At 57.2% G+C, this 24,181-nt stretch overlaps 3 protein-coding genes across 6 annotated transcripts in view; 1 reads left to right on the top strand and 2 right to left on the bottom strand.

Moving 5' to 3' along the window:
* Window positions 1–6,882: 6,882 nt before the first annotated feature.
* JSRP1 (junctional sarcoplasmic reticulum protein 1) lies at window positions 6,883–11,193 on the top strand. The gene is made up of 7 exons (XM_049881336.1): window positions 6,883–7,092; window positions 8,053–8,197; window positions 8,529–8,566; window positions 9,247–9,358; window positions 9,750–9,920; window positions 10,508–10,605; window positions 10,693–11,193. Exons 1-7 carry the CDS (start codon window positions 6,883–6,885, stop codon window positions 11,191–11,193), a joined length of 1,275 nt encoding a protein of 424 aa, XP_049737293.1.
* Window positions 11,194–11,852: 659 nt separating this feature from the next.
* Window positions 11,853–15,499, bottom strand: AMH (anti-Mullerian hormone). The gene is made up of 5 exons (XM_049875773.1): window positions 14,642–15,499; window positions 14,121–14,263; window positions 13,804–13,912; window positions 13,555–13,717; window positions 11,853–12,720 (listed from the first exon to the last, which is right to left on the bottom strand). The coding sequence occupies exons 1-5, from the start codon at window positions 15,084–15,086 to the stop codon at window positions 11,853–11,855; spliced, it is 1,728 nt and encodes a 575-aa protein (XP_049731730.1). The 5' UTR covers window positions 15,087–15,499.
* Window positions 15,500–15,612: 113 nt separating this feature from the next.
* SF3A2 (splicing factor 3a subunit 2) overlaps window positions 15,613–24,181 on the bottom strand; it is a 113,307-nt gene continuing 104,738 nt past the window's right edge. For 3 of the 4 annotated variants that reach the window (XM_049876273.1, XM_049876272.1, XM_049876275.1), the window contains exons 2-9: window positions 19,957–20,119; window positions 19,069–19,140; window positions 18,497–18,543; window positions 17,931–18,040; window positions 17,383–17,432; window positions 17,134–17,274; window positions 16,699–16,767; window positions 15,613–16,604 (exon numbers count right to left, since the gene is read on the bottom strand). In XM_049876273.1, the coding sequence (XP_049732230.1) occupies window positions 15,741–16,604; window positions 16,699–16,767; window positions 17,134–17,274; window positions 17,383–17,432; window positions 17,931–18,040; window positions 18,497–18,543; window positions 19,069–19,140; window positions 19,957–20,082 (1,479 nt within the window). In that variant the 5' untranslated portion in view covers window positions 20,083–20,119 and the 3' untranslated portion in view covers window positions 15,613–15,740. Of the gene's footprint in view, window positions 16,605–16,698; window positions 16,768–17,133; window positions 17,275–17,382; window positions 17,433–17,930; window positions 18,041–18,496; window positions 18,544–19,068; window positions 19,141–19,956; window positions 20,120–20,597; window position 24,181 lie in introns of those variants that run through there. The other variant, XM_049876274.1, reaches the window with a different exon arrangement.

Genomic DNA, 24,181 nt, shown 5'->3' with positions numbered 1-24,181 from the left:
GGGACTGATCCCTCCTGATAACACGTCCACAGTAAGTGAGACGTACTCTCACCACCCTTGCTTCCAAGGAGGATTCTGGCTGTACTTCTTCCAAGGCGGATTCGTCTGGACCTGGTGATCTACTTCCGAAAAAGATGAGCCAGTGAAAACCTTATGTATTTAGCTCCAGAGCCTTCTGTACCTTTGAACATTGTCATAAAAAAATGTCAAAAAGTAAAAATAAAAAAAACGTCAACCCTCCTTCTACGGCCGCCAAGGGTCCTTATCAAGGTTAGCACGTTTCCCTGAACTTGACTCTCCAGGGTGGAAACTCAGAAGGCCTTTGGGGTCTTTTGAGCAAAGCAGCTTGAGAAAAGGGGAAGTAAAGAAAAACCGAGCATTTTTAACGCGCAGCTGCCAGCCAGCGATGAGATCAGGCGAAGGAAGTCTTCAAACGGCTGAATCTGCCCACAGGGCCGCAGCTACATCTGCCGTCGTTTGATAAAACCGGTGACACGAAATTGTGTTCCCAGCTCTGTAAAAAACACAGGAACAACCCTCAAAAGTCAACGGGGTTGACCTCAGGTTGGGGGTTATCGTCATTACATCCTTTATTTGTTTTTTATTACGGTACTTTAGATGAAGTTTTACAGAACAAACTAGTTTCTCATTAAACAGTACACATACTGTTTTGTGACATTGGTTAACAGCCCCAGGACATGTCAACATTCTCCCCTTCTCGACCTTGGGTTCTGCATTTCCAGCTTTCCTGTCCCCTCCTGCCTTCTCATCCTTGCCCCTGGGCTGGTGTGCCCTTTTAGTTTCGTTTTGTTTTATGGGCCTGTCTAATCTTTGGCTAGGAAACCCTGGCGGGTAGTGGTTAAGTGCTATGGCTGCTAACCAAAGGGTCGGCTGTTCGAATCTGCCAGACGCTCCTTGGAAACTGTACGGGGCAGTTCTACTCTGTCCTATAGGGTCGCTATGAGTCAAAACGACTTGATGGCACTGGGTTTTTTTTTTTTTTGTAATCTTTGGCTGAAGGGCGAACCTCAGGAGTAACTTCAGCACTGAGTTAAAAGGGTGTCTGGGGGCAATACTCCTGGGGTTTCTCCAGTCTCTGTCAGGCCAGTGAGTCTGATCTTTTTTTGTGAGTTACAATTTTGTTCTACATTTCTTTCCAACTCTGTTCAGGACTCTTTATTGTGATCCCTGTCAGAGCAGTTGGTGGCGGTAGCCGGGCACCATCTTGTTGTTCTGGACTCAGTCAGGTGGAGGCTGTGGTACTCGTGGTACATCTTTTATTTTTATTCTCCTCTACATAAACCAAGGAGCCCTGGTGGCAAAATGGTTAAACACTCAGCTGCTAACCCAAAGGTCAGCGGTTTGATCCCACCCGGTGGCCTCCCAGGAGAAAGACCTGGTGATCTGCTCCCGCGAGGGTGACAGGCTAGAAAACCCTATGGGGAGGTTGTCCTTTGTCACACAGAGTCCTCATGAGTGAAAACTGAGTTGATGTCACCTAACAACTACATAAACAAGTTGTCGTCAAGTCGACTCTTACTGGTGGCGATCCTGTGCGTGTCAGAGTAGAACTGGGCTCCACAGGGTTTTCAACAGTCGCTGGTCGGTTTTCTGGAAGTAGATTGCCAGCTTTCTTTCAGGCACCTCTGGGTGGACTTGAATCCCCAGCCTTTCCGTCAGCAGCCGAGTGTGTTAGCCATTTACACCCAGGGACTCTGGACAGAGTTACCTCAGAGAAAAATCTAGAACCGTCTTTCCCAATAGCTCTTGAAAATGGATTAATGAAATCCGAGGGAAGACCTCAGCTCTCTGTCCATTCCCCACCTCGAGCCCTGATAGATTGCTATCGAATAAAGTTATTAATGAACAGAGTTTCCTATCAACCAGGCAGAATGGGCTGCACGGTCCCTGTTCTGGCAGCCAGTGAAAAAGCAGGGAGCCGCGGGGAGAAAAGGGCCTGGACCAGGATGGTCCCCATTTGGCTCCGTGGCCCTGCTTTTGGAGAAGTGAGCTTGCGTATCATTTCAGTTTCTTTTCTAATCAGGTGATGTCAACACCACCAAATGACCTGTAGGAACATACAGGGGCCCTCTATTTAATGAGGTCTGGAAACTGCCTGGATCCCAGTGAGAAGTCCCCTGGGTAGAACACGGGATTTATAGCGCTCTTTCAAATCGAGGCACACAGAAAAGTGTCCCACAGGCACACGGGCCAGCCGGTCCTCTTTAACGGGCGACACACGTTGCTTCGGGGAAGAACCAAGTTTTTCCGGAAAGTGCTATCTAAGCCAGATACTACAATAAAAACAGAAAAAACAAAACCGGTCGCCGTGGAGTCAACTCTCTGACTCACAGCACCCCCATGTGTGTCGGAGCAGAACTGGGCTCCACGGGGATTTCAAGGCTGTGACTGCCTTTCAGTAGAAGATTGCCAGGCCTTTCTTCCAAGGTACTTCTGGGTTGGGTTTGAACCAACAAACTTTGGGTTAGCAGCCAAGCACGTTCACAGTTTGCACCACCCAGGCAGTGAGGGACTACGATACTGCGGTGATGGTAGTGACGATGGGGGCAGTGGTAGCTCAGTGGTAGAGTCCTCACCTTCCGAGCAGAGACCCGGGTTCTATTCCTGGCCAAGGCCGCTCATGTGCAGCCACTACCCGTCTGCCAGGGGGGCTTGCATGTCGCCGTGATGCTGCGCAGGCTTCAGCCAAGCTTCTAGACTAAAAGAGACTAGGAAGTAAGGCCTGGGAACCGACTTCTGAAAATCAGCCAGTGAAAATCCTGTGAAGCACACTTCTACTCTGACACACAGGGGGTCGCCATGAGTAAGAATCAACTCCATGGCACCTGGGGACCCCCCGTCTCCCATCACTACCCCCCCATCACTCCACCACCATTAACAGGAACCCAGGGCCCTCAAGGGCACAGAACACTTTTAAGAGGAAAAAATATATAGGTTACAAACTAAGCTGTTGAGACATTCACTAAGATGCTGGCTTTGTAAAAATAACGTTAAATTATTACTATTAATTATTATTTAGGTGTAAATACTTCAATGTTGAACTACAAGCTCACAATAACATCAGAGGAAAGCAGCCTAAAATCTTTACGGTGTCTGCTCTTGGGGGGTAGGGTTTATGGGTGTTTTTAAAACATTCTTCTTTGAGCTTCTCTGCAGTTTCCAAACATTCACGTTTTGCTTGTGTGATAAGGGAGAAAATAAGACGTGTTGCTCAAGGGGCAGGAGGGGGGGCTAGGAGGTTGCTACCCCTTAGCTGTGTGGCTGGGCAGGTCCGTCAAGTTCCTTGGTGGCTCCTCTTTAACAACGTCTGACTGTGTTTCTTTAATTGATGAACGTTGCTGTCAGGAAAGAACTGCGGTGGTGCAGTGGTTAAAGTGCTCGGCTGCTAACCGGAAGGTGGATGGTTTGAACCCACCAGCAGCTCTGGGGGAGAAAGATGTGGCAGTCTGCTTCCATAAAGATTACAGCTTTAGAAACCCTGTGGGGCAGTTCCACTCTGTTTCATAGGAATTTACAGCCTTGGAAACCCTATGAGGCAGTTCTACGCTGTCCTATAGGGTGGCTGTGATCAGAACCCACTCGATGGCAATGAGGTTCATGTTTGGTTTGGTTGCTGTTGGGTGCCATTGAGTCATAGTGACCCCATGTGACAGAGTAGAACCGCCCCACAGGGTTTCCTAAGCCATAATCTTCATGAGCTCGATGATAACAGGTTGGTTTGGGTTTTTTTTTAAATCTTTATTGGGGCAGATTGCCAGGTCTCTCTCCTGCAGACCTGTTGGGTGGGTTCAAACCACCAACCTTTTGGTTGGCAGCTGAGAGCTTAACCACTGCACCACCAGGGCTCCTTTCCTTGGTGGCTTCTTGTGGCCTTATTTTTTCAGGATTTTTAACAGTGGTAGGTCACCCCCAAATCCACTTCCCTTTCCTCTCAGGGGTTCCAGAGTGGCCTAGACCTTCCAGGTGAGTGCGTGCCTGGGCCTGGGTGCAGGCCCTCGCTGCTGGAATGCACTGTCGGCAATAGAGAGGGAGGAAGTGCAGAGCCCCCAGAAAGGGGAAGCTAGATTCCCCCCATAATTAAGTGAGGGGGAGGGAGTGTAAGAGAGTCCCGGGTCTGCTGGAACCAAGTGCCACAAACAGGGGACCTTAAAAAAAAATTCTGTGGAGTCACTGCGACCTTGCAGGACAGAACAGAACTGCCCCATAGGGCTTCCAAGGCGGCCACACCTTTCTCCAGCTGGTGGCTGTGAACTACCGACCCTAATCACTGAGCCACCAGGGCTCCACTGGGTGGCTTACAACTACAGAGATATGTTTCCTCCTAGGTCTGGAGGCCAGAAGCCCAAAGTCAGGGTGCTGACTGTGTTGGTTCCTTGTGAGGGCTCTGAGGGCGAACCTCTGCCTCTCTCCAATCAAAAATATCTGTGATAAACAGAACTTCAAGACGTTAAATGAAGACAGGATTCCATAGGGCCGGGATGAGGGGGAGGGGAGAGAGGCAGAGTAGGCCAAGTGCAGGGTGGGAGGCTGTTTTTATGTAAAACGGAGACATTTTGTTCATTGTGGATTTTTACACACTGATCTCAGCTTTTTAAAATAGCACATTGGAATATCAGGTGGCACAAACGGTTAAACGTCTGGCTGCTAACCGATAGGTTGGAGGTTCAAGTCCACCCAGGGGCACCTCAGAAGGAAGGCCTGGTAGGCAGCTTCCGTAAAGGTTACAGCCAAGAAAACTCAACGGGGCAGTTCGGCCGTGTCACGGGGGCGGCTCCGAGCTGGAGTCGACCCGACAGCACTCAACAACAACACATCAGCAAACCCCGTGTCATGGGGCGGCTCTGAGCTGGAGTCGACCCGACTGCACCCAACAACAACACATCGTGATGCTGAGGTCTTGGGCACCTCCTAAAATTTTGAGCTGGAGGCAAACCTCCGCCTGGAGGGCAAAGCTCACACCTGGACTTGCGTCCTCTGGGGCCTGGGAGCTGGTCCCAGCTGGACCCTTCTCTCATGCAAAACTTAAAGGGGTGTCAGAAAACGGAACGATCAAGATAAGTAATATTGGCATGAGATGTTTTTGAAAAAACCAAAGTTAGTACATAAAAATCCATGATGAACAAAATATCAACATTTTACATAAAAATAGGCCCGAGCCTGCACTTGGACAACCCTCACTTGCTTTACTGAGTCCCAGCCCTGTCGGATCCTGAGCAAACGATGAACACACTGTGGTCCATCCATACAGTGGAATATTACGCAGCCCTAAAAAGGAATGAAGCTCTAACACACGTACGACGTGGACGAACCCTAAAAACGTCATACTCAGTGACAGAAGCCAGACACAAAAGGCCACATATTGCATGATTCCATTTATATTTTCAGTGAAAAAGAGGAAAGCCCTCAATGAGATGGATTGACACAGTGACTGCAACAACGGGCTCAAGCATAACAATGACTGTGAGGATGGTCCAGGACCGGGCAGTGTTTTGTTCTGTTGTACATAGGGTCACAATGAGTAGGAACCGACGCGATGGCACCTAACAATAACAACATTTATATGACATGTCCAGAACAGGCAAATCCATAGAGACAAAAAGTGGATTCGTGGTTGCCTAGAGCTTGGGGAGGACGCAGAGTGACTGCTGATGGAAATATTCTGGATTAGATCGCTGTCATGGTTGCATAGCTTTGTGAATGTACTAAAATCCATTGAACCGTACACTTTCAATGGGTGAATTTTATGATTTTAGGGTATGAACTCTATCTCAATAAAGCTGTTATTCAAACAAAAACAAAAACCAAAGATTTCAAAATAATTTATGGAGTACAACTCAAAAAGCAAAGAACGTCAGCCTTAAGTATTGTGCTTTTTTTTTTTTTTTTTAAATTATCTGTATGAGACCCAGGAGAGGACAGTAGCTAAAGGGTAGCTGAGAAGTTGAGGGGGCAGCGAGTCTAAATTCAGGGGGGTGAGACAACCAGACCAGAAATAAAGAGAATACTGACACAGTGCAAAGCAGGTAACCAACGTCACCGCTCAGCGTGTGTGGAAACTGTTGAATAGGACCATGTTTTGGTGTGGATATTTTCACCAAGAACAAAAGAAAATAAAATTTAAAATAATAATAATACTTGTTGGTAGAATGGGCTGGGTTAGGCTGGGTAGTGGTGTCTGTGGAGTGACTGAAAAAAAGTATGGCTATGTGAGTGGGTGAGATGATAATTAAACAGCAGGAAAAATTAGCCTGCAGTGGCTGAGTGGTTATTTCACGTGGGTTGGACTCATTCAGCTGCTAACCAAAAGATTGGAGGTTCGAGTCCCAGAGGCGGCTCAGAAGAAGGCCTGCTGACCTACTGCCAAAACTTAGCCATTGAAAACCCTGTGGAGCTCAGTTGTGCTCTGACACGCCTGGGGTTACCAGGAGTGGGAATCGACTCAAAGCAACTTTAGTTTTTTAAATTCATTTCTACCTCACTACCATTCTTGGAGGAAGTGACTCATTTTCCAGATGAGGAAACTGAGGCCTTGGAGTTTGCCTTGGCCAGATCAGCCAGCAGAGCCAGATTCCACCTGGCAGTCTTGCTTCGTGTGTGCAGGAGTCACTGTTTGGGACACAGCAACCTCCTCCAGGGAGTCCTCCCTGATGCCACTGGGCTGTGCAACCCCCAACACCTGCAGGCCCCGTGGGGTGGGGCTGCCCAGGCCAGGGCCTCTTCTCATTCCATGGGTTCAGGTGGGCCTTGCTGCTGCAGGGCCCAGCACACAATAAGTGCTTTATAAATGTCTGCTGACCAGATCCCGGAGAGCAGGCAAAGTGACCACCCTTGGTGGTCTGAGCCTTTTCCAGGCTCAGAGACATGAAGCAACAGCCCCAGGTTACACAGCAGCAGCCTGGCGTGCTCCAATGGGGGACACTCTGCAGCAGCCTCCTGCTGGCCCCTCCTCCCTTGCTGTCTGCGGTGGCCGGTGCTGATTGGTCCACCCTGCCCCCTCCAGCCACCTGTCCCTGTCTGTCAAGGGGCCACCTCCCCAAGCTCTATCCTGTCCACTGGCATGGTGGCTGTGGGGTGAGTGGGGCTGGGGGAGGGCTGGGCGGAGGTGGGGGTATCCGGGGTCTGGGGAGAGCACGCACCCCCGGACTTCCCTCCCCATAGGACCCCTCCCCTACCCCATCACCTCCCTGGTCTTGGGGTCCCAGGGAAGGGCCTCCTCTCTGCCCAGGCGTGGAGACATGCTTGTGGTGGCAGCTGGAGGCAGGGGGACTGTGGAAAGCAGGGCTTTGTGAAGCAGATAGACGTTGGTCTCACTTCAAGCTTTGTGCAAACCCCCATTGCCAGCCTTGATTTCTTCATCTACCAACTGGGGTCAGAGGCTGCAAGGGGAACAGGGGCCCAGTTCTGGGGTCAGGAGACCTCCAGGATGCTCCCGCACTGCCCTAGTCCCTCAGTGCCTGAGTGAAGCTGGTCCCTGCTGCTGGGGCTAAACCCCAAGAGTCGAGGGGTCCAGTAGGGGTTTGGGTGCCAGAATCTGAGGTATAGGACAACCCTGAGGGAGACTCTGTGGGAGGAGGAAGGGGCTGGGCCACCCAGTGGCCCGTCTGCTGGCCTGGGACACCAGATAAAAATAGTCCCTGGACTCAGACAACATGAGCCAGTGCTGGGGTCAGTGGGTTCTGGGCTGGGCGGTGTCTTTGACTCACTGCTGTGCAACCTGGTGTGAGTTACAGGCCCCTCTGGGCCCCAGCATCCTCAGCTGCTGTACTCAAGGACACTGGGGCCCCGGAGAGGCTGGGCTAGAAGGAGGGGCCCAGAGACGGCGGGAAGGGAGGCCAGGGCTGGCAGGGAGTCAGGGAAGATGCCTGAGTGGGGGCCGCGGGGGGCCACCCTTATATGAGTATGAATTTGCCAGGTAAAGGGTGCTCTGGGCAGAGGCGGTGGTTGATATGTGGGCATAAAGTCCCCAGGTCAGGCCCAGGCCCATAGCAGAGGGTTGACGGAGGCAGGACCCTCTCCCGCATCCTCTCCTAGCCTGATGCTGCAGCTCCTGGAGTCGCCATGACAACCAGGGCCTCAGAGGAGCTGGATGGAGGCCTGGGCAGCTGCCAGGCTGGGGAGGACCTCTCTGCACTGGCTGACCCCTGCCCAGGCAAGGCCGGGGAGGACAAGGCTAGAGGTACCTGCTGGGGCTTGGTCTTCCCCTTGAGCCAGGTGGCTCACCCTCAGAGACCTGGGATGGGCCTCCCATATCGAATGACTTAGCTATGCCCCCCCATTCCCCACCCGTGGCCCCCATTGCTGCTCCAGGGGTGTGTAAGGAGCCCGGAGAACACAGAAATCAGGTTCAAAACCCAGCTTGCCACTGAGGTGCTGTGTGCTTTTGGGAAAGACACTTGCTGTCTCTGAGCTTATCTGCTTTCTTATGTGTAAAAGGGTCAGAGCTGGGGGGAGGATCGGATTGGCTCAGGGCTCCCCATGACCTTGACTCTGCTTCTGTCCCCCAACAGGGACACCCAGGCCGGCCGACCTCAGCAGCCAGCCTCATGTGAGTAGCTGGGGTCTTGGGGTTATAGCCTAGATTCCCCCAGCCCCTGGAGGAGGGGATACGGCGGCCAAGGAGGGTGGGTTTCTACAGCCTACTGGAAGAGTTTTGGCTTGGGCGCTGTCTTAGTCATCTAGTGCTGGTATGACAGAAATACCACAAGTGGATGGCTTTAACAAACAGAAGTTTATTCTCTCATAGTTTAGGAGGCTACAAAGCCAAATTCAAAGAGCCAGCTCCAGGGGAAGGCTTTCTCTCTCTGTTGGCTCTGGGGGAAGGTCCTTGTCATCAGTCTTCCCCTGATCTCAGTGCAGGGACTCTGGATCCAAAGGACATGCTCTGCTCCTGGAGCTTTTTTCTTGGTGGCATGAGGTTCTTCTCCACTCTGCATGATTCTCTCTTTTGTATCTCAAAAGATATGGCCTGAAGATACAGCCTAATCCAGTAGATTGAGTCCTGCCTCATTAACATAACTGACTCTAATCCTGCCTCATCAGCATCATAGAGGTTAGGATTTACAACACACAGGAAAATCACAAAATGGTGGGCAATTGCACAAAACTGGGAATCATGGCCCAGACAAGTGGGCACACATTTTTAGGGGACACAATTCAATTCATAACAGGCGACCTTAGAAAAAAGGCTGGGAGGATGCTCTCAGGATGTCTTCTGACTCCTCATAGGACTCCCCGGCAGCTGATGGCAGTGTGGATGCCAAGCCTAAGAAGATGGAAAAGGAGTCTGTGGTCAAGGTGGCCCCAAGCCCTGGAAAGGAGAAGCTGAAAACTGGAGCAAGTGGGTTTGCAGAAGGCAGGGTGAGGTGGCGGTGCATGTGGCTGGCCATGGGGGATAGGTTCAGGGACTGGGTCCTGGGATCCGGGGACTTCGGGGCGCGATGGGACCCCACTGGCTAGGTGGTGTTCCGGTGCTGAAGGCAATGTCTAAATGGGCTACCGCCTTTGATAATCCGTTGCAACATCAGCTAATGCGCCGTGAAACTTCACTCTAAGAATCTTCTACAATGATCTCTGCATTTTGGAGAAACTCAGGCACGCGGGGCTGGGGGCTGCCAGAAGGGCAGGGGTAGAACCCAGGACGGAGGATTCCTGGGCTGCTGCACCTTGGTGCCTGCGCCTGGGCAGGGGGTGCCCGACCCAGCCAGCCACAGCCGTGCACTTGCCCGCAGCGCCCCGCAGCGCCCCCGCGCGGAAGAAGGCGCAGGCCTCACCGCCCCCGCAGCCACCGCCGCCTCCGCCCCTGTGCGAGGAGTTACCCTGGGGAGACTTGTCGCTCAACAAGTGCCTGGTGCTCGTCTCGCTGGTGGCGCTGCTCGGCTCGGCCTTCCAGCTGTGCCGCGGTGAGACCCTGCCCCCGCGGGGCGGGCCGTGCACCCCATGGGCCGTGAGCAGCTCCCCGTAAGGGGTGGACCTTGGGCCCCCATCGTCGGGCCTGGGACCCTGCTCCAGAGTGGCTCTTAAGGGCCCGTTCCCTATGGACAGGCCCACGTCCCCTCACTCTCCCCGCCAGGGGCCGCGAGCACCCCCCTGGGGGACTCCGGATGGGCTGTGTACACCCCTCCCTTCAGTAGTGTGCTATCCTCAGGCACCATGGTGAGGACTCCCAGGGGCGGGCCTGCGCCCCTTACCCTGCTGGAGCAGCTGTGTGCATCCCTCAGGGTGCCCTACCCCAGGGGCGCTCCTGTCGCTCGCAAGACAGAATGGCGGGTCCTTTTGCAGATGGGAAAAAGACGGGAGAATACGGCAGGGGCGCGCCCGCCGAGGGCAGGGCGTGGGGACGCAGCCCGCCTCAGGGGCCGGCCTGGCCCCTCCACCTGTGTCCCGGGAATCTGACCGAAGGTGGGCGGCTCCCAGCCGCGAAAACAGGGATGGACGGTGCGCTGCTCCCTTGCCCAGGCTGACTTGGATCCCCCCTTTCCACTCCCAGACGCTGTAATCGGCAAGGTGGACGTCCCCGCGCCCGCCCCTGAGCCGTGGGTACCGCCGAGCTCTGCCCAGAAGCCTCGAGAGCCTCTCCCGGTAAGCGCCTCCTACAGGTGACCTGGGCGGAGGGGCTCTCACCCCCGGGCTGGCAGGTGGCGCTGACCCACAGTCCTGCTGCCCGCCTTGCAGCCGAAGCGCGCAGCCGCGGCACCCGCACTGGCGCCGCCTGCGCCCCAGGCGGAGGCCAAGGCGAGGCCAGAGGCTCCCGGGAGCCGGGAGGCCAAGGAGGAGGACAAGAAAGAGGCCAGCAAGACCACCGGGGAGGCCCAGGTGGACCGAGGGCCCAAAGAAAAGACGTCTGGACGGGAGTGGAGGAAGGAGGAGAGGCCGCGGAAGGAGAAGGAGGAGAGGCCACGGAAGGAGAGGCAGAGGAGAGAGAAGGAGGAGAGGCCGCGGAAGGAGAGGCCGCGGAGGGAGGAAAGGCCGCGGACCGACAGGGAGCTGAGGGGAGCGCTGCCCCGGCGCGGGGAGGCACGTGAAGAGGGCCATCGGCCGTGGGCGCGGGACTCTGGGGACCCCGAGCCCAGTAAGAGGCCGACGTGGGCCTCCAAGAGGAAGGGACAGACTTCCTCAGAAGAGGAGGAGCGTCCCGACCGCCAGAAGCACCGCACGGGCAAGGGGCGGGACTGAGCCGGGCCTGGGGGCTTTGCCCTACTCCCGGCAGAGGGCAAAATAAAGCAAATGCCCTGGCCAAGGTGTGGCGTGTTCCTTTCGCATGGAGCCTGGGTTCTGAATGATTTAGGTGGAGAGCTTCGGGCTGGGGGGAGAGGAGGTGGGTGCTCATGGGGTGACCTGGGATGGCCACCTTGTTCAGAAAGAGGTCCCTGACCAAAAAATAACCTTAACCCCAAACTCATTGCCTCTGAGTGGACTCTGACCATAGCACCTGCATGTGACATACTAGAACTGCTCCGCAGTGTTTTCTCGCTGTAATTTTTGTGGCAGCAGCTTCCCAGGCCTTTCCTCAGAAGTGCTGTTGGATGGTTTGGAATATCACCAACCTCTAGGTTAGGTGGTGCCAAGGAGTCCTCCGACTCATGGCGCCCCCGTGTGTGCAGAATGGCGCTGCTCCACAGGGGTGTCAAGGCTGTGACCTTTCAAAGTAGATTGCCAGGCCTGTCTTCTTAGGTGCTTCTTGGCGGGTAGTCCAGCCCAAACGGTTTTTGACACCCAGTGCCTCCGCCTGTCCACAAACACGCACAGACACACCTGCAGGGCGTGTATGGGCCTTTATTGAGGGAGGCGTGGGGTGAGAATAAATAAGGGTGGGAGCGCACTGGAACCTGGGGTCACCGGCAACCGCACTCGGTGGCCACCATGTTGGGCACGTGGTGCGCGCTGATGCGCTCCTCCGACAGGCTGATGAGCACCTTGCCAGCGTAGGCAGTGGGCACGCAGCAGGGCGGCCGCGCCAGGGCGGTGCCGCGCGCCTGCATCTTGAGCAGCAGCACCACGTGGTTGCCGTAGTGCGGGTTGCGGTCGGACTGCGGCCACCTGCACGCGCCCTGGCAGTTGTTGGCCTGGTAGGTCTCGGGGATGAGCACGGAGCTCTCCGCGCGCAGGTCCACGCTAAGCTCGCGCAGCGCGCATGGCCCGTCACCGCCGGGTGCCACCCCCGCGCTGCGCTGGGGTCGCTCGCGCCTATCGCGCGAGCGCCATTCTGCGCGCAGGCCCTGCAGCGCCTTCAGGAGCAGCAGCGCGCGCAGCGGCCGCGCGGGGCCGTCCCCGCTGGCGATCCCCGGGCACAGCGCCAGCAGGCGCGCCAGCAGTGGCGCGGCGGCTGGCGGGAGCCCCGGGAGGCCCCGCAGCTCGGCGGCCGCCGCCTGCAGCTCGGCGGCCACGCGGCGCGCCAGGCCCGCCGCCCACGGCGCCTCCCCCGTGGGGCCCGGCACAGGCGCAGCGTCCCCCTCGGCGGCGTCGGCGGCGGGCGGTGGCCGCAGCAGCAGCAGCGGCTCCTCGCCGTCCAGCAGGCGCTTTAGCGCCGTGGGGTCCGACAGGTTGACGAGGTCCTGCGGGAAGGCGGCCAACGCACCTGGGTCCAGGGTCAGGGGCGGCGGCGAGACCCGGCCCGGGGGGCCCCGCAGCGCGCGCACCAGGCGCGTGAGCGTCTCCAGGAAGGGGTCTGCGCTGCGCGGCGCCTCCGGCTGCTGGGATGGCCTGGGAGCAGAGGCGGGGTGAGGGGGCGCCAGGCGGGCTCCACCCTGGCTTCAGCTCCTTGCCAGCACCCTGGATCCCTCCCTCCTTCCTGAGAACACTAGGCCTCCCTCGCCTCCCCAACTCAAGCACTCTAGATTCCCGGGCCCTCCTTCCCAAGCAATTTGGTGCCTCCCCTCCATCCGACACCCTAGATCTCCTCCCCCTGCCCTGGAAACGGAACACGCCGGGCCTCCCCCATACATCCCCTGTACTCCCAACCCCTCCTTCCTGCCCCAAATATCCCCTGGACTCCTAACCCCTCCCTCCCTCCCCCATACATCCCCTGGACTCTCAACCCCTCCCTCCTGACCCCATACATCCCCTGGACTCTCAACCCCTCCCTCCTGACCCCATACATCCCCTGGACTCTCAACCCCTCCCTCCTGACCCCATACATCCCCTGGACTCTCAACCCCTCCCTCCTGACCCCATACATCCCCTGGACTCCCAACCCCTCCCTCCCTCCCCCAAACATCCCCTGGACTCCCAACCCCTCTCTCCTTCCCCCATACATCCCCTGGACTCCCAACTCCTCCCTCCCTCTGCCATACAACCCCTGGACGCCCAATCCCTCCCTCCCTCCCCCAGCACCCTGGACTCTCTCCCCCCGCCCCGCGCACCCTGAACCCCCAGTCCCTCCTTGGTGAGCACACAAGGCCTCCCATCCTCTCCTCACCCTCTACCCATCCCTTTCCTCCCCAGGCACTCTGAACCCCCAGAACCCCCTCCCAGCACCCTGGGTCTCCCTGCACCCCCTTTCCCCTCCCCAGGGCCCCACTTTGGCATGGCCCCCACCTGGGTGGCGGGAAGGGCACAGTGTCCACTGAGCCCTGTGCAGGCAGTGGCGTGGGCCGGGGCCAAGGCGGCAGCAGCAGCAGAGCGGGGGTCATCCTTGTGAAGCAGCGCGGGTTGGCACCAAACAGCAGCGCCTGCAGCTGGGCCGTGCCCAGGGGGGCGCCTGCAGTGGGGATGTTGCTCAAAAGCAGGGTCCTGGAGCAGCCCACTTGTCCCCCACCTGCCCCTGCTGGCCCCTCTGCTGCCTACCGTGTCCACGTGGCTTCAGGGTCAATGTCAGCCCGGGCCTGCGCCAGGCACTCTCTGGGTGGTCCACGACCAGCACCAGGTAGCGGGTGTTCTGGGATGGGCAGAGGCCCTGGAGAGATGGGGGCCACTGGAATGGGTGGAGCGCACCATGCCCAGCCCTATTTTGCCTGCACCCAACCCCCTGGCCATGGGCACCAGACCCTGGTCTGCCTGGAGACCCTGCACCTCTTCACCTTGCCGACCTTGATTGTGGTGCACACCCCCATGATTTGTCAGGGCTCTGGAGGCCCTGTGACTGCCCCGTGGACTCCCTGTACCTGGGCGCCTGGCAGCCCAGCCCCTGTGACGGTGGCCATGGGGCCTGCCCCGGGGTACAGCACCAGCAGCGCCAGTTCCAGGTAGCTGGCTCCTCCAGGCAGGGGTTCCTGGAACCTGAGCGATGGCGTGGGCTCCCACATCACTGTGGCCAGACAGCAGGGAGAGGGACACCTGAGCCACTGAAGCCCAGCACCCCCCAGGCCTGTCTGCTGGAAGGCAGAGCTCCCACCCCAACTGGGACAGCCAACCCTGCAGGGACATGGTGGCCAGGGCGGCTGATGGGCAGGAGCACTGCCTGAAGGTGTGGGTTCCACCTTTGTTCCAGGGCCCTTGGGGTCTCTCTCCGAAGGTGGTGGCTGTGGGGACATCTAGCACCCTGGGTTCACCTTACCCCACCCATGTGGCTTTTTTGTGGAACCAAGGATGGGGGGAAGGGTGCATCTTTGCAGGGCTCTGGCGGTCTGCCAACACCCACCTTCTCTGGGAGAAACCTGTCCCACTGTGGACCAGCCCCCCATACCTTCCTCCAGGTGCAGGATCACCAGGCGCTGCCCTCTGGGGTCCCTGAGCCACGTGCCCAGCTGCTGCAGTGGAGCCAGGGCTGCCTGCCCTTCACCAGGGGTACAGAGCCCAAAGGTGGCCAGATCGCGGGGGCCCCAGTGGGCACTGTGCACGGCTTCCAGGAAGGCCTGCTCGTAGCTGCCCAGGGCGCCCACCACCTGCAAGGGGGCACCACTCCCATTGCCACCCCTGCCCAGTGTCACCAGGCACAGGGGGTCCTCAGGGCTGTTCGGGGGCAGCCAGGCCCAGTCCTCACTGAAGATGAGGCCCCTGGGGCCCAAGGCCAGGTCCTCAGAGAGCGCTGGGGTGCTCAGGGCCTCTTGTCCGGGGGTTCCAGCCCCCAGTGCAGCCCCCAAGGCCGCCAGCACCAGGGCCAGATGAGAGAGAAGCGGTGAGGCAGGCATGGTGGTGCCGGGGGCTGGGCAGCCAGGCTGCTGGCCTTATATGAGTGCCTTAGTGCCTGGGTAGGGGGTGGGCCCTGAGGCCTGTCTCCCTGGGGACGTGACCTTGGGGGGCAGCCCTGTGCTCCTGGGAGCCTGCAGGCAGGCCTGGAGGAGGCGTCTTCACAGGGTGCTTTCTGTTCTATTCCCGGCTATCTTGCCTCTCCCTATGATACCGAACTGGGCCTGTTGACTGGACTGTTAAAACGACGTCCTTGACTTCTCCCTCCCGAGAACAGTAGGAAGGAGTGGGACTGCACAGGGAGGGGGCCGCCAGACCATAAACAGGTTCTGGCTCGGGTGTGGGGAGAGAATGCCTGAGATGGGGCCTGGGGCAGATGGGCCTGAACTCAGCCTGTGGGTTCCTCAGCCTGGAGCCCTCCTTCCCCCATGCTGTCCCACACGCAGGCACCAACAGGAGCAGGGCTAGCTAAAGCTCCAGGATCCAGTTAGGGAGTGGCCGCCCTATGCCCTCTGCACCCCAGACACGCCATTCCACTTCAGGCCATGGGGAGACTTTATTTAATCAAGCAGAGCACAGCACAGCTCCATACAGAAACAGCAAACTGCTCTCCAGAGGAAGACAGGGACGACGTGGCCCGCAGGGAGAGATGCCCCTCAGTTGCCCGGGGGAGGGGGAGGGAGGCTCCCAGGGCCATCGGAGGGGAGAGGGGGCCTCAGCATCGGGGGCATGGGAGTTGGGGGGTGCACTCCAGGATTTGAGGGGTGCACCCCAGGAGCAGGAGGGTGGACCCCCGGAGGCTGGGGGTGGACCCCCGGAGCCTGAGGGTGAACTCCTGGGGCTGGTGGGTGGACCCCTGGAGCCTGAGGATGGACCCCCGGGGCCTGAGGGTGGACCCCCGGGGCCTGAGGGTGGACCCCCGGGGCCTGAGGGTGGACCCCCGGGGCCTGAGGGTGGACCCCAGGAGCCTGAGGGTGAACTCCTGGGCCTGCTGGGTGGACCCCGGGAGCAGGTGGGTGCACCCCGGGAGCCTGGGGGTGAACAGCAGGAGTGGGTGGGTGTACCCCTGGAGGCTGAGGGTGAACTCCAGCAGTTGGTGGGTGCACTCCTGGGGCCTGGGGGTGAACTCCGGCAGATGGCGGAGGATGGACCCCTGGGGCTGGAGGGTGGACCCCTGGGGCTGGGGGGTGAACCCCTGGGGCTGGAGGATGGACCCCTGGTGCTGGGGGGTGGACCCCAGAGGTTGGTGGGTGAACCACTGGGGTAGGGGGGTGGACCCCAGGGGCTGGCGGGGGCAGCTGGGGGGGCCCTGGGGGCCCAGTGGGTGCAGGCCCCGTGGGTGGCATGGGTGGCAGGGGCAGGCCTCCAGGCGGGGGAGGGGGTAAGGCCTCAGGCAGCGGTGGCCGTGGGGGCAGTCCATTCATCAAGGGTGGTGGGGGCCGCTTCACCCCTGGAGGCCCGGCGGGGAGGCTGGGTGGTGCAGGGGGCTTCTCCATCTTGAAGTGGAACTGCAGGAAGAACTAGGGAAGGGTGGGGGGGGACGGGGCTCAGCAGGTGGTGCTGTACCAGACCCCGTCCCCATGGCCGTATCATGGGCCTCCTGGGACAACTCACCTGCTTGGTCTCCCGGTTCCAGTGGGTCCAGAACTTGCCCTCGGCCTTGTCGATCTCCCTGCTTGGCACCTGGGTGAGAGGAAGTGCCCAAGACCTTCAGGACCATGCGGTCACGGCTGGGGCAGGCACGCAGACGGGGCCAGGCGACCCGCCCTCGGAGGCCTCAGGAAGGTCCCAGACAGGAGGGGCCTTGTCCTGAGTTGGGGTGGGCCTCAGTTTTGGAGTCAAACAGACAAGCTCAGGTTCCGGCTCTGCTGTACCAGCCCCCAGGGTCTGTGTGGTAGAGGCTGATCCCTGTAACTACACTGCAGCAGGGCAGAGCCAGGGGCTCAGGCAACCATGGGGTCCATGGAGGGCAGCGGGCCTGCCATCACTTCCTCCCCATCTCCCACACCAAGAGGGAAGCGACCCCAACCTGGCTCCCAGGCCACCTACCTTGAAGGCGATAGTCTCGTAGGGCTCGGCAGCCATCAGCAGGTACTGCCAGCGCCTGTCTGGGGGCTCGATCCTCTGCTCGTAGGCAGACATGAAGCGGTGGCGTGGCATGACACCCTCGGCAATCTCCGGGTAGTCGATCTGTGGGGATACACTGAGTGGGCAGCACCCTTCCCGGGGCCACCCCAGTGTAGGACAGAACCCAGGAGACCCCAGGGGTCAGGACAGAAAGGCAGGGCAGGGCCTCACCTGGAAGAGGAGACTCTGCTGGCCCACCTCTGTGTCCCTCTGCTTGGTCACTGCAAGACACGGGGGCTCAGTCTAGGTGGCCCTTCCTCCCCCACAGCCAAAAAAAACCTGGGGTTGGAGGGCGCCCTGGGGTCAGCCCGACTCCACCCACTGTAGGCTGTGGGCCCTGTGGCTGGGCAGGCACCGGCATGGCTCCCGAGGGCTCCGGCTACAGGTGGGACACAAGCGTGCAGGGACTAGGGACGGCAGAGGAGGGTCTCCACCCTATCCCAGAGCCCCGCCCACATCAGCCTCCACTCCAAGCCCCTCCAGTAAGCACCATGCTCCAGGGTGCTCAGCCACCTGACACGGTGGGTTCTGGGGGTACCCGCGCCCCAATGCTTGGGCTAGCAACGAGTTGGGTGCTAAGGACTGCAGGGACTGGCCGTTCAGCAAGCCCAGCTGGGCAGTTGGTGGAGGGAGCCGGGACAGGCTCAGGGGCATCTCTCTGGGGTCCACCAAAGAGCCCATTCATAAGTGGCGCCAGCTGCCACCCTGAACAGACCCACCTTTGTAACCGGGGCGGCCGATCTTCACAAACTTCTTCACCTCAACCTTGACCTTCTCTGGTGCGGGCTGGGCCGGGGCCTCCTTGGCTTCCTTGGCGGCTCGCCGGGCCCTGCAGGCCAAAGGATGGGGCGCTGCTGTGGCTCCCTGCACTCAGGCCCTCAAGGCTGCAGCCCCAGGTGCGGGGAGGTGCTGCCCACCCATGTGACCCCAGACAAGTTAACACACTCATCTGCATGGTACAGGGCTAAGACTGAGGGCCGGGGGCCCTGGGTAGGAAGTGTACCAGATGTGAGGGACATCTTTCTCTGCTTGTCACCTTCCCCACTGTACTGCCCCTTACTGGTGAGCCTCTCAAAACCGCGCCCCATATCTTATCATAGACGCTTGTCTCGCCAGCAAGACACATCAGTGTAAAGGCAGTGAAGGGCACCCAGCCCTGGGTGCTGTGAACCCTGTCCTTGCTATGGTGACCTCCACACCACCAGCCAGGCCCAGCACCAGGGGCACTGCCCTCGACATGCCAGCACACTCCCTGGACGTGGAGCTCGAGGTCTGGGGTACTCACAAGTTGGTCTGATGCTTCTTCCCTTGGGTGTGCGCTAGGTAGCTGCCCTGGCGGGGGGAAGGAAACACACAATGCAGACAGCACGCAAAGTGGGTGAGCCTCCTGCCTCGGGCAGGTCTGCTTCTGTGTGAGGCGATTTCCGGTCAACACAGGAATGGGGGACACAGAGACCAAGGTGGGGGGCCTGAACAGCGCCCAGACCCCAGGCCCAGTGTAATGAGAATAAATACACGGGACATATGCAAACAGCCCATGTAACCCAGGGAGGGTCCCAGAAGGGTGTCTGCAACGTGGCAGGAAACCCAAGTAGAGCCAGAGACCACTGAAGTCTTGGAGACGGGGCATTATCACTTCATGGGTGCAGGGTCTGTCTGGGAGGTGAAGTTCTGGAAAGGGACAGCATGATAGTTGCCCATCCAACAGTGAATATAGCTACCACCACCGGATGGTCAGAAGAGAAGGGTGGTGGGTCTGAGGCCTGGGCAGGCCTGGCCTGGGAGGGCTGGGCAGCAGGAGGTCTGAGGGCTGGGCTGGGCAGGAGGGGTGGGAGGGTGGGGCAGCAGGATGCATACCTCATTGTTGTGGAGTGTCAGGCAGAGCTTGCACTCATAGGAGCCCAGGTGGTTCTTCATAAAGTACGGGTCCTGAACAGGGGACAAGGGGACAGGGCCTCCATCAGATACTGAAGTCCCCGCCAACCCAGGCCTGCCCCACGGCCAGAATGTCCTTTCCTACCAGGTCCCCACTACGTGTCACCCATGCAAAGTGAGAGCCCCCCTCCACTCTCTGAACTGGTGCCGACCAGCAAGGCCTCTCTCTTCTTGCTGATCCAATGTGCCCCCCCAAGGCAGAAGACCAGGACGAGTGCCACCACGGCGTGTGGCCTGGCAGGCTGCCTGCCCCGCGGTCACTGGTGCTTGTTAAAATGCAAATTCCGGCTTGGCAGGGCTGGCCTGAGACTTTGCATTCCCCGCTCGCCCTGGGGGAGGCCGGGGACACTGCTCAACACTGTCCCATGCCCAGGACGGCTCCACCACAGAGAACAATTGAGCCCCATGTCAGCGAGAGAGACCCTGGTTTACTGACAGCTCAGCACAAACTACATAAGACATTTCTGTTGACGGTGTTTGGCTAAAATGATCTCAACCCAGAGGATAACACCCTGGTCCTCATCCCTGGCCCATCCTATATCTATATGCCTCAGGTTAACTTAAAGTTTGTGTACTAAACAAGTGTTTGAGACACTGGCAGCCTCTGCCATTCTTGGTCAAGTTCCCCGCTCACAGACAAGGCAACTGCGACCCCATGGCTGCTGGAACCACGAGGTGGGGTTAGCGGAGCCTGGTTGAAGGGCAGGCTTAGGAAGAGCTTGGGAGTGCCCACTCAGGGGCAGCTGCAGAGCCCTGAGAGTGATGGGAACCCTCCAGCGCAGTGCCTTGACCCAGCCGCCGGGGGCCCACCTTGTTGATGTCAATGGTCTCAAGGGCCAGCTGCCGCAGGCGCTCCCTGCGGTCCCGGTTGCTCTCAGAGGAGGAGGCCACGCCCCCACTCCCGGTCTTGCCCCCGGGTCGGTGCTGGAAGTCCATGGTGAGGGTGTCAGGGTGTCAACCGAGCAGGAGAAACCTGGGGAGCAGAGGGGGAGGAGCTGTGATGTTCTGGAGGTGATGCTATCGCTGGTACCCACCCTCGGCCTGGAAGAGGTGGCATGCAGAGGTAACCCTGCTTGCGGGGAGACATGGAGCTGTCCTAGTCTCACAGCCCCACACGACCCCCAACAGGACCACCCTCTGACCTTCACCGTCTCTCCCAGGAGGCTGAAGGTCTCCTGTGGAGCAGGCCTCCAGAAACAAGGGGGCCACAATCTGCCTGGAGCGCAAGGTACCTGCCCGGGCTCGTTCCAGTGATCTTGGGGTGGGGGGAGGGGGTCACTTCAGCCAGGGGAACCAGAGGCCCGGAGACCGGAAATGGCAACACTGAGCTCACAGAGCCCCAAGTGCTGGGGCCAGGGAGGCCCTCCTCCAGGGAGCCCTCCCGACTGCCCAGGCCTGTGGCATTTGCTCCCTTCTCTGAATTCCCTTTCTGGTCGGTTACACTCACTCACCATCTACCTCTAATTCTATTTCTCTGGCTCGGTGGTCAGTTTCTTAAAGATAAGGAAAACGCCTCTTGGGTCCTTCCTGCTGGACACACAGGAAACAGTCACGGCCCATCTCTGGGCGAGGTGGCTTCCCTGAGTCCTAAGTATTCCCCTCCCACTGTGCACCCTGTGCTCCTTCTGGCTCAGCTCAGATCCAAGCCCAGGCTCGAGTGTTCCACGTATGCCCCTGGATTTTAGACACACGCTACCTTGTCTCTGCTCACGGGGACGGGCCAGCAGTCAGAGTGTAGTTGGCAGAAGAGTGGCCCCTAGAGAGGTCTCTGTACTACTCCCTGGGACCTGTGAATATGGGGCCTCCATGGCAAAAGGGACTCCGAACGGATGACGTGAAGGCTCTTGAAAAGGGGAGGTGATCCGGGATCACCCAGGTGGCCCAATGTGATCACAAGGGGCCTTGTAAGAGGGAGGCAGGAGGGTCAGAGTCAGGGCAGTGGGGACGGAAGCAGGCAGAGGTTGGAAGATGCTCCCCTGCCGGCTTTGCGGACGGAGAAAGGGGCCACGAGCTGCAGAATGCCGTGACCCCTAGAAGCTGGGGAAGATGGGGAAACGGTCTCTCGTGGAGCCTCCGGGAGAAATCTGGATGACACTCAGTGAAGCTGATCCCAGAGAACAAGTTTAAGTCCCCAAGTTTGTGGTGACCCGTCACAGCAGCCACAGGATACTCATATGCCAACCAACACCCTGGACTTGCAAGTCTCGCCCTCTTTCGCCCCATCAGGTGCCCAGAGCCGCCCAATGCCATGGCCTGAGCCCGGCCCGAGGTTGGCGCACACACAGCACACCGGCTGCTGTTCCCTGTCCCACCACGTTTGAGGAAAAAAGACACCCAGTGGAAAGCTCTTCGAGACACATCGTTCACCTTCCTAATCCAACATCAGCCGAGAGCCTCCTGTGTGTAGAAAGGATGTGCTGGAGGCGTTGCCTGACAGGCCTGGTTCAAATCCTAGCTCTGACTATATCACCTGTGTGATCAGCGCACATCAGTTAACTGCCTCAACCTGTCTGTTCATCTGTAAAATAGGATACCTGTCACTGCCTACCTGCAGGCTTATAATAAAGATAAATGAGGTAACTACCACTAACCTCTCTCCCAGAAAACAAGTTACTGTACCAAGACACTGAAATAAAGTGCCAAACATTAACAAGTCAAAAAACAAAAAAAAAAAACCAACCCCCCTGCAAAGCAAAAATGAGATGACTCAAACTAAAATTCAACACGAGAACTTGAAAGTAAAAGTCAAGCAGGTTACTCATAAAGAAGAAAACGATGAATAAAATACGAGGGAAAAAAACGAACTTAGACACAGTTCCACGAAGTGACAACGGGAAAGCAGCACAGAATACTAACAAAGAAGAGGAGAACGTTATCCAGGAAACACAAGACCCTCAACAAATGGACTGTGAAATGTTACACTACCAAGGACGAAGGCAAAACCCTAACCTCTACCAGAAAGAGGAGCCCTGGTGGCACAGTGGGTAAGAGCTTGGCTGCTAACCAAAAGGTCAGCAGTTTGAATCTACCAGCTGGTCCCTGGAAACCCTATGAGGCAGTTCTACTCTGTCTTAAAAGGGTCGCTATGAGCCGGAGTTGACTCAACCACAATGGGTTTTGTTTTTTTAAACAAAATGAAAACCAGTCACAAGCAAAAAATAAGAAACCAGAATGGGACCAGCCTTTTCAAGAACACTGGAAGCTTAAAACCAATGACCGTCACATTTTCAACCTAGAATTTTACACCCAGCTAAACGTCTAATTTGGGAGACTAAGTGAGAGGGCAAGAAAGAGCCATTTTCAGACAGTCAAGGACTCAAAAAAAACTTCTGATGTAATCGAGTTTGAGGCATGGAGAGAGAAGCTGGGGTGGATAGGACAAATAAACCCTCATCAACCCTGGTAGGAAGCCAGGAGATAATGCCCAAGATGAATAAAGTAAGACATAAGCATATTATTTACCAAATCAAAGACCAAGAGAATTGCCTTTAAAAACTGTAGAGAGGTGGCTTCTGGGAGCTGAGATTGAACAAGGGAGAAGGAATAGCAGGTTTTGACAAAACACTACGATCTTGTTGTTAGCTGCTGTCCTCATAATGCCCCACACGCAATGGAACAATTCGCTGCCTAGTCATGTGCCATTGCCATGATCGGCTGCAGACTGGATCGTGGAACCCACAGGGTTCTCACTAGCTGTTTTCAGAAATTGACTGATTGCCAGGCCCTTCTTTCTAGCCCATCCTAGTCTGAAAGCTCCGCTGAAACCTTTTCACCATCACAGTGACAGAAAAAACTCCACTGACAAATGGACTGGTGGTGGCCTTGCACAAGGTACACTGGCCAGGAATGGAACCCACATCTCCTGCGTGTAAGGTGAGAACTCTACCACTGAACCTCCACTGCGCATTAGCTCCTTAATCCTAGCAAACATTTTCCCAGAGCTTCTCCCAGTTGTTCCCTGCTGCCAAAGGGAAGCTGGGAGACAGCACTGAGCAGCAGTGCCCGGCATCAAGGTCTGACCACCTGGGCAAGTCATGCAACCTGAGGACCACCTGTAAAGTGGTGATGGCTAATATTTCCCAGTTGCTCTCACGGGTTTGTTTTTTTTGGGTTCTTACGGTGTGTAACGTGTATCACCCAAATGGCCTTTGAAAGGACAAATTCAAAAGATTTGAATTCCCGTGAAAACAGGAGAAGGAATGCCCCATCTCTATTATTTTCTTCAGAATTCACTTTGTTGTTGTCGGTGCCCTGCTGGTGGAGTGCTTAAGAGCTCAGATGCTAACTAAAGGGTCGGCAGTTCAAATCCACCAGCCGCTCCTTGGAAACCCTGTGAGGCAGTTCTACTCGGTCCTACAGGGTTGCTCTGAGTCGGAATCGACTCAAGAGCAATGGGTTTGGTTTTTAGTCTTAAAAGGAGATTGTCAGGTCTTTCTCTTTAAGAGCAGCTGGTGGGTTTGAACCACCGATCTTTCTGTTAGCAGTTGGGCGATTAACCGCTTCGCCACCAGAGTTCACTTTAGATAACTTGTAATCCTCCTCTATGTTCCCATTTTCCTTGGCAGGCGATTAGCATAAACAGGTGGCCCAGCCCTATCTGAGCTATAAAGGTTAGAAAATTAACAATTATCTTCAACACTTCAATGCAATGAGTTGCATCCATTCACCCACATAACGGATCAGATTTCTTCTCTCTGCCATCTCTTCAGTGGGTTGCCTGTGATACATCAGTTCTGATTTAATACTTACTGAATAGCAAAACTTTTCTTTTCCTTCTATTTTTGTGCACAGGTTTTCTGGGTTGGGCATAGATTTCGTTTTCAATAGTTTTCCCCAACACTTTATTTAACCCAGGGCCGGTTACCGCTGGCACCCCCATTTTACAGTTAAAGGATCTGAGGCTCCCAGGGATTAAGTGCTTCTCCCCCGATCACAAAGCCAATCAACTAACGGAGATAAAACAGTGTCCATAAGAGCCCTCCGTTACAAAGCGGCAGCTCACAACCACTGCAGCCGCGATTACTGTTACCCAGTG

The sequence above is a fragment of the Elephas maximus genome, chromosome 3 (genome assembly GCF_024166365.1).
Source record: "Elephas maximus indicus isolate mEleMax1 chromosome 3, mEleMax1 primary haplotype, whole genome shotgun sequence".
Taxonomy (NCBI): Eukaryota; Metazoa; Chordata; class Mammalia; order Proboscidea; family Elephantidae; genus Elephas; species Elephas maximus.
The sequence above is the reverse complement of the archived record's forward strand: the minus strand, read 5'-3'. Positions and strand labels throughout refer to the sequence as shown.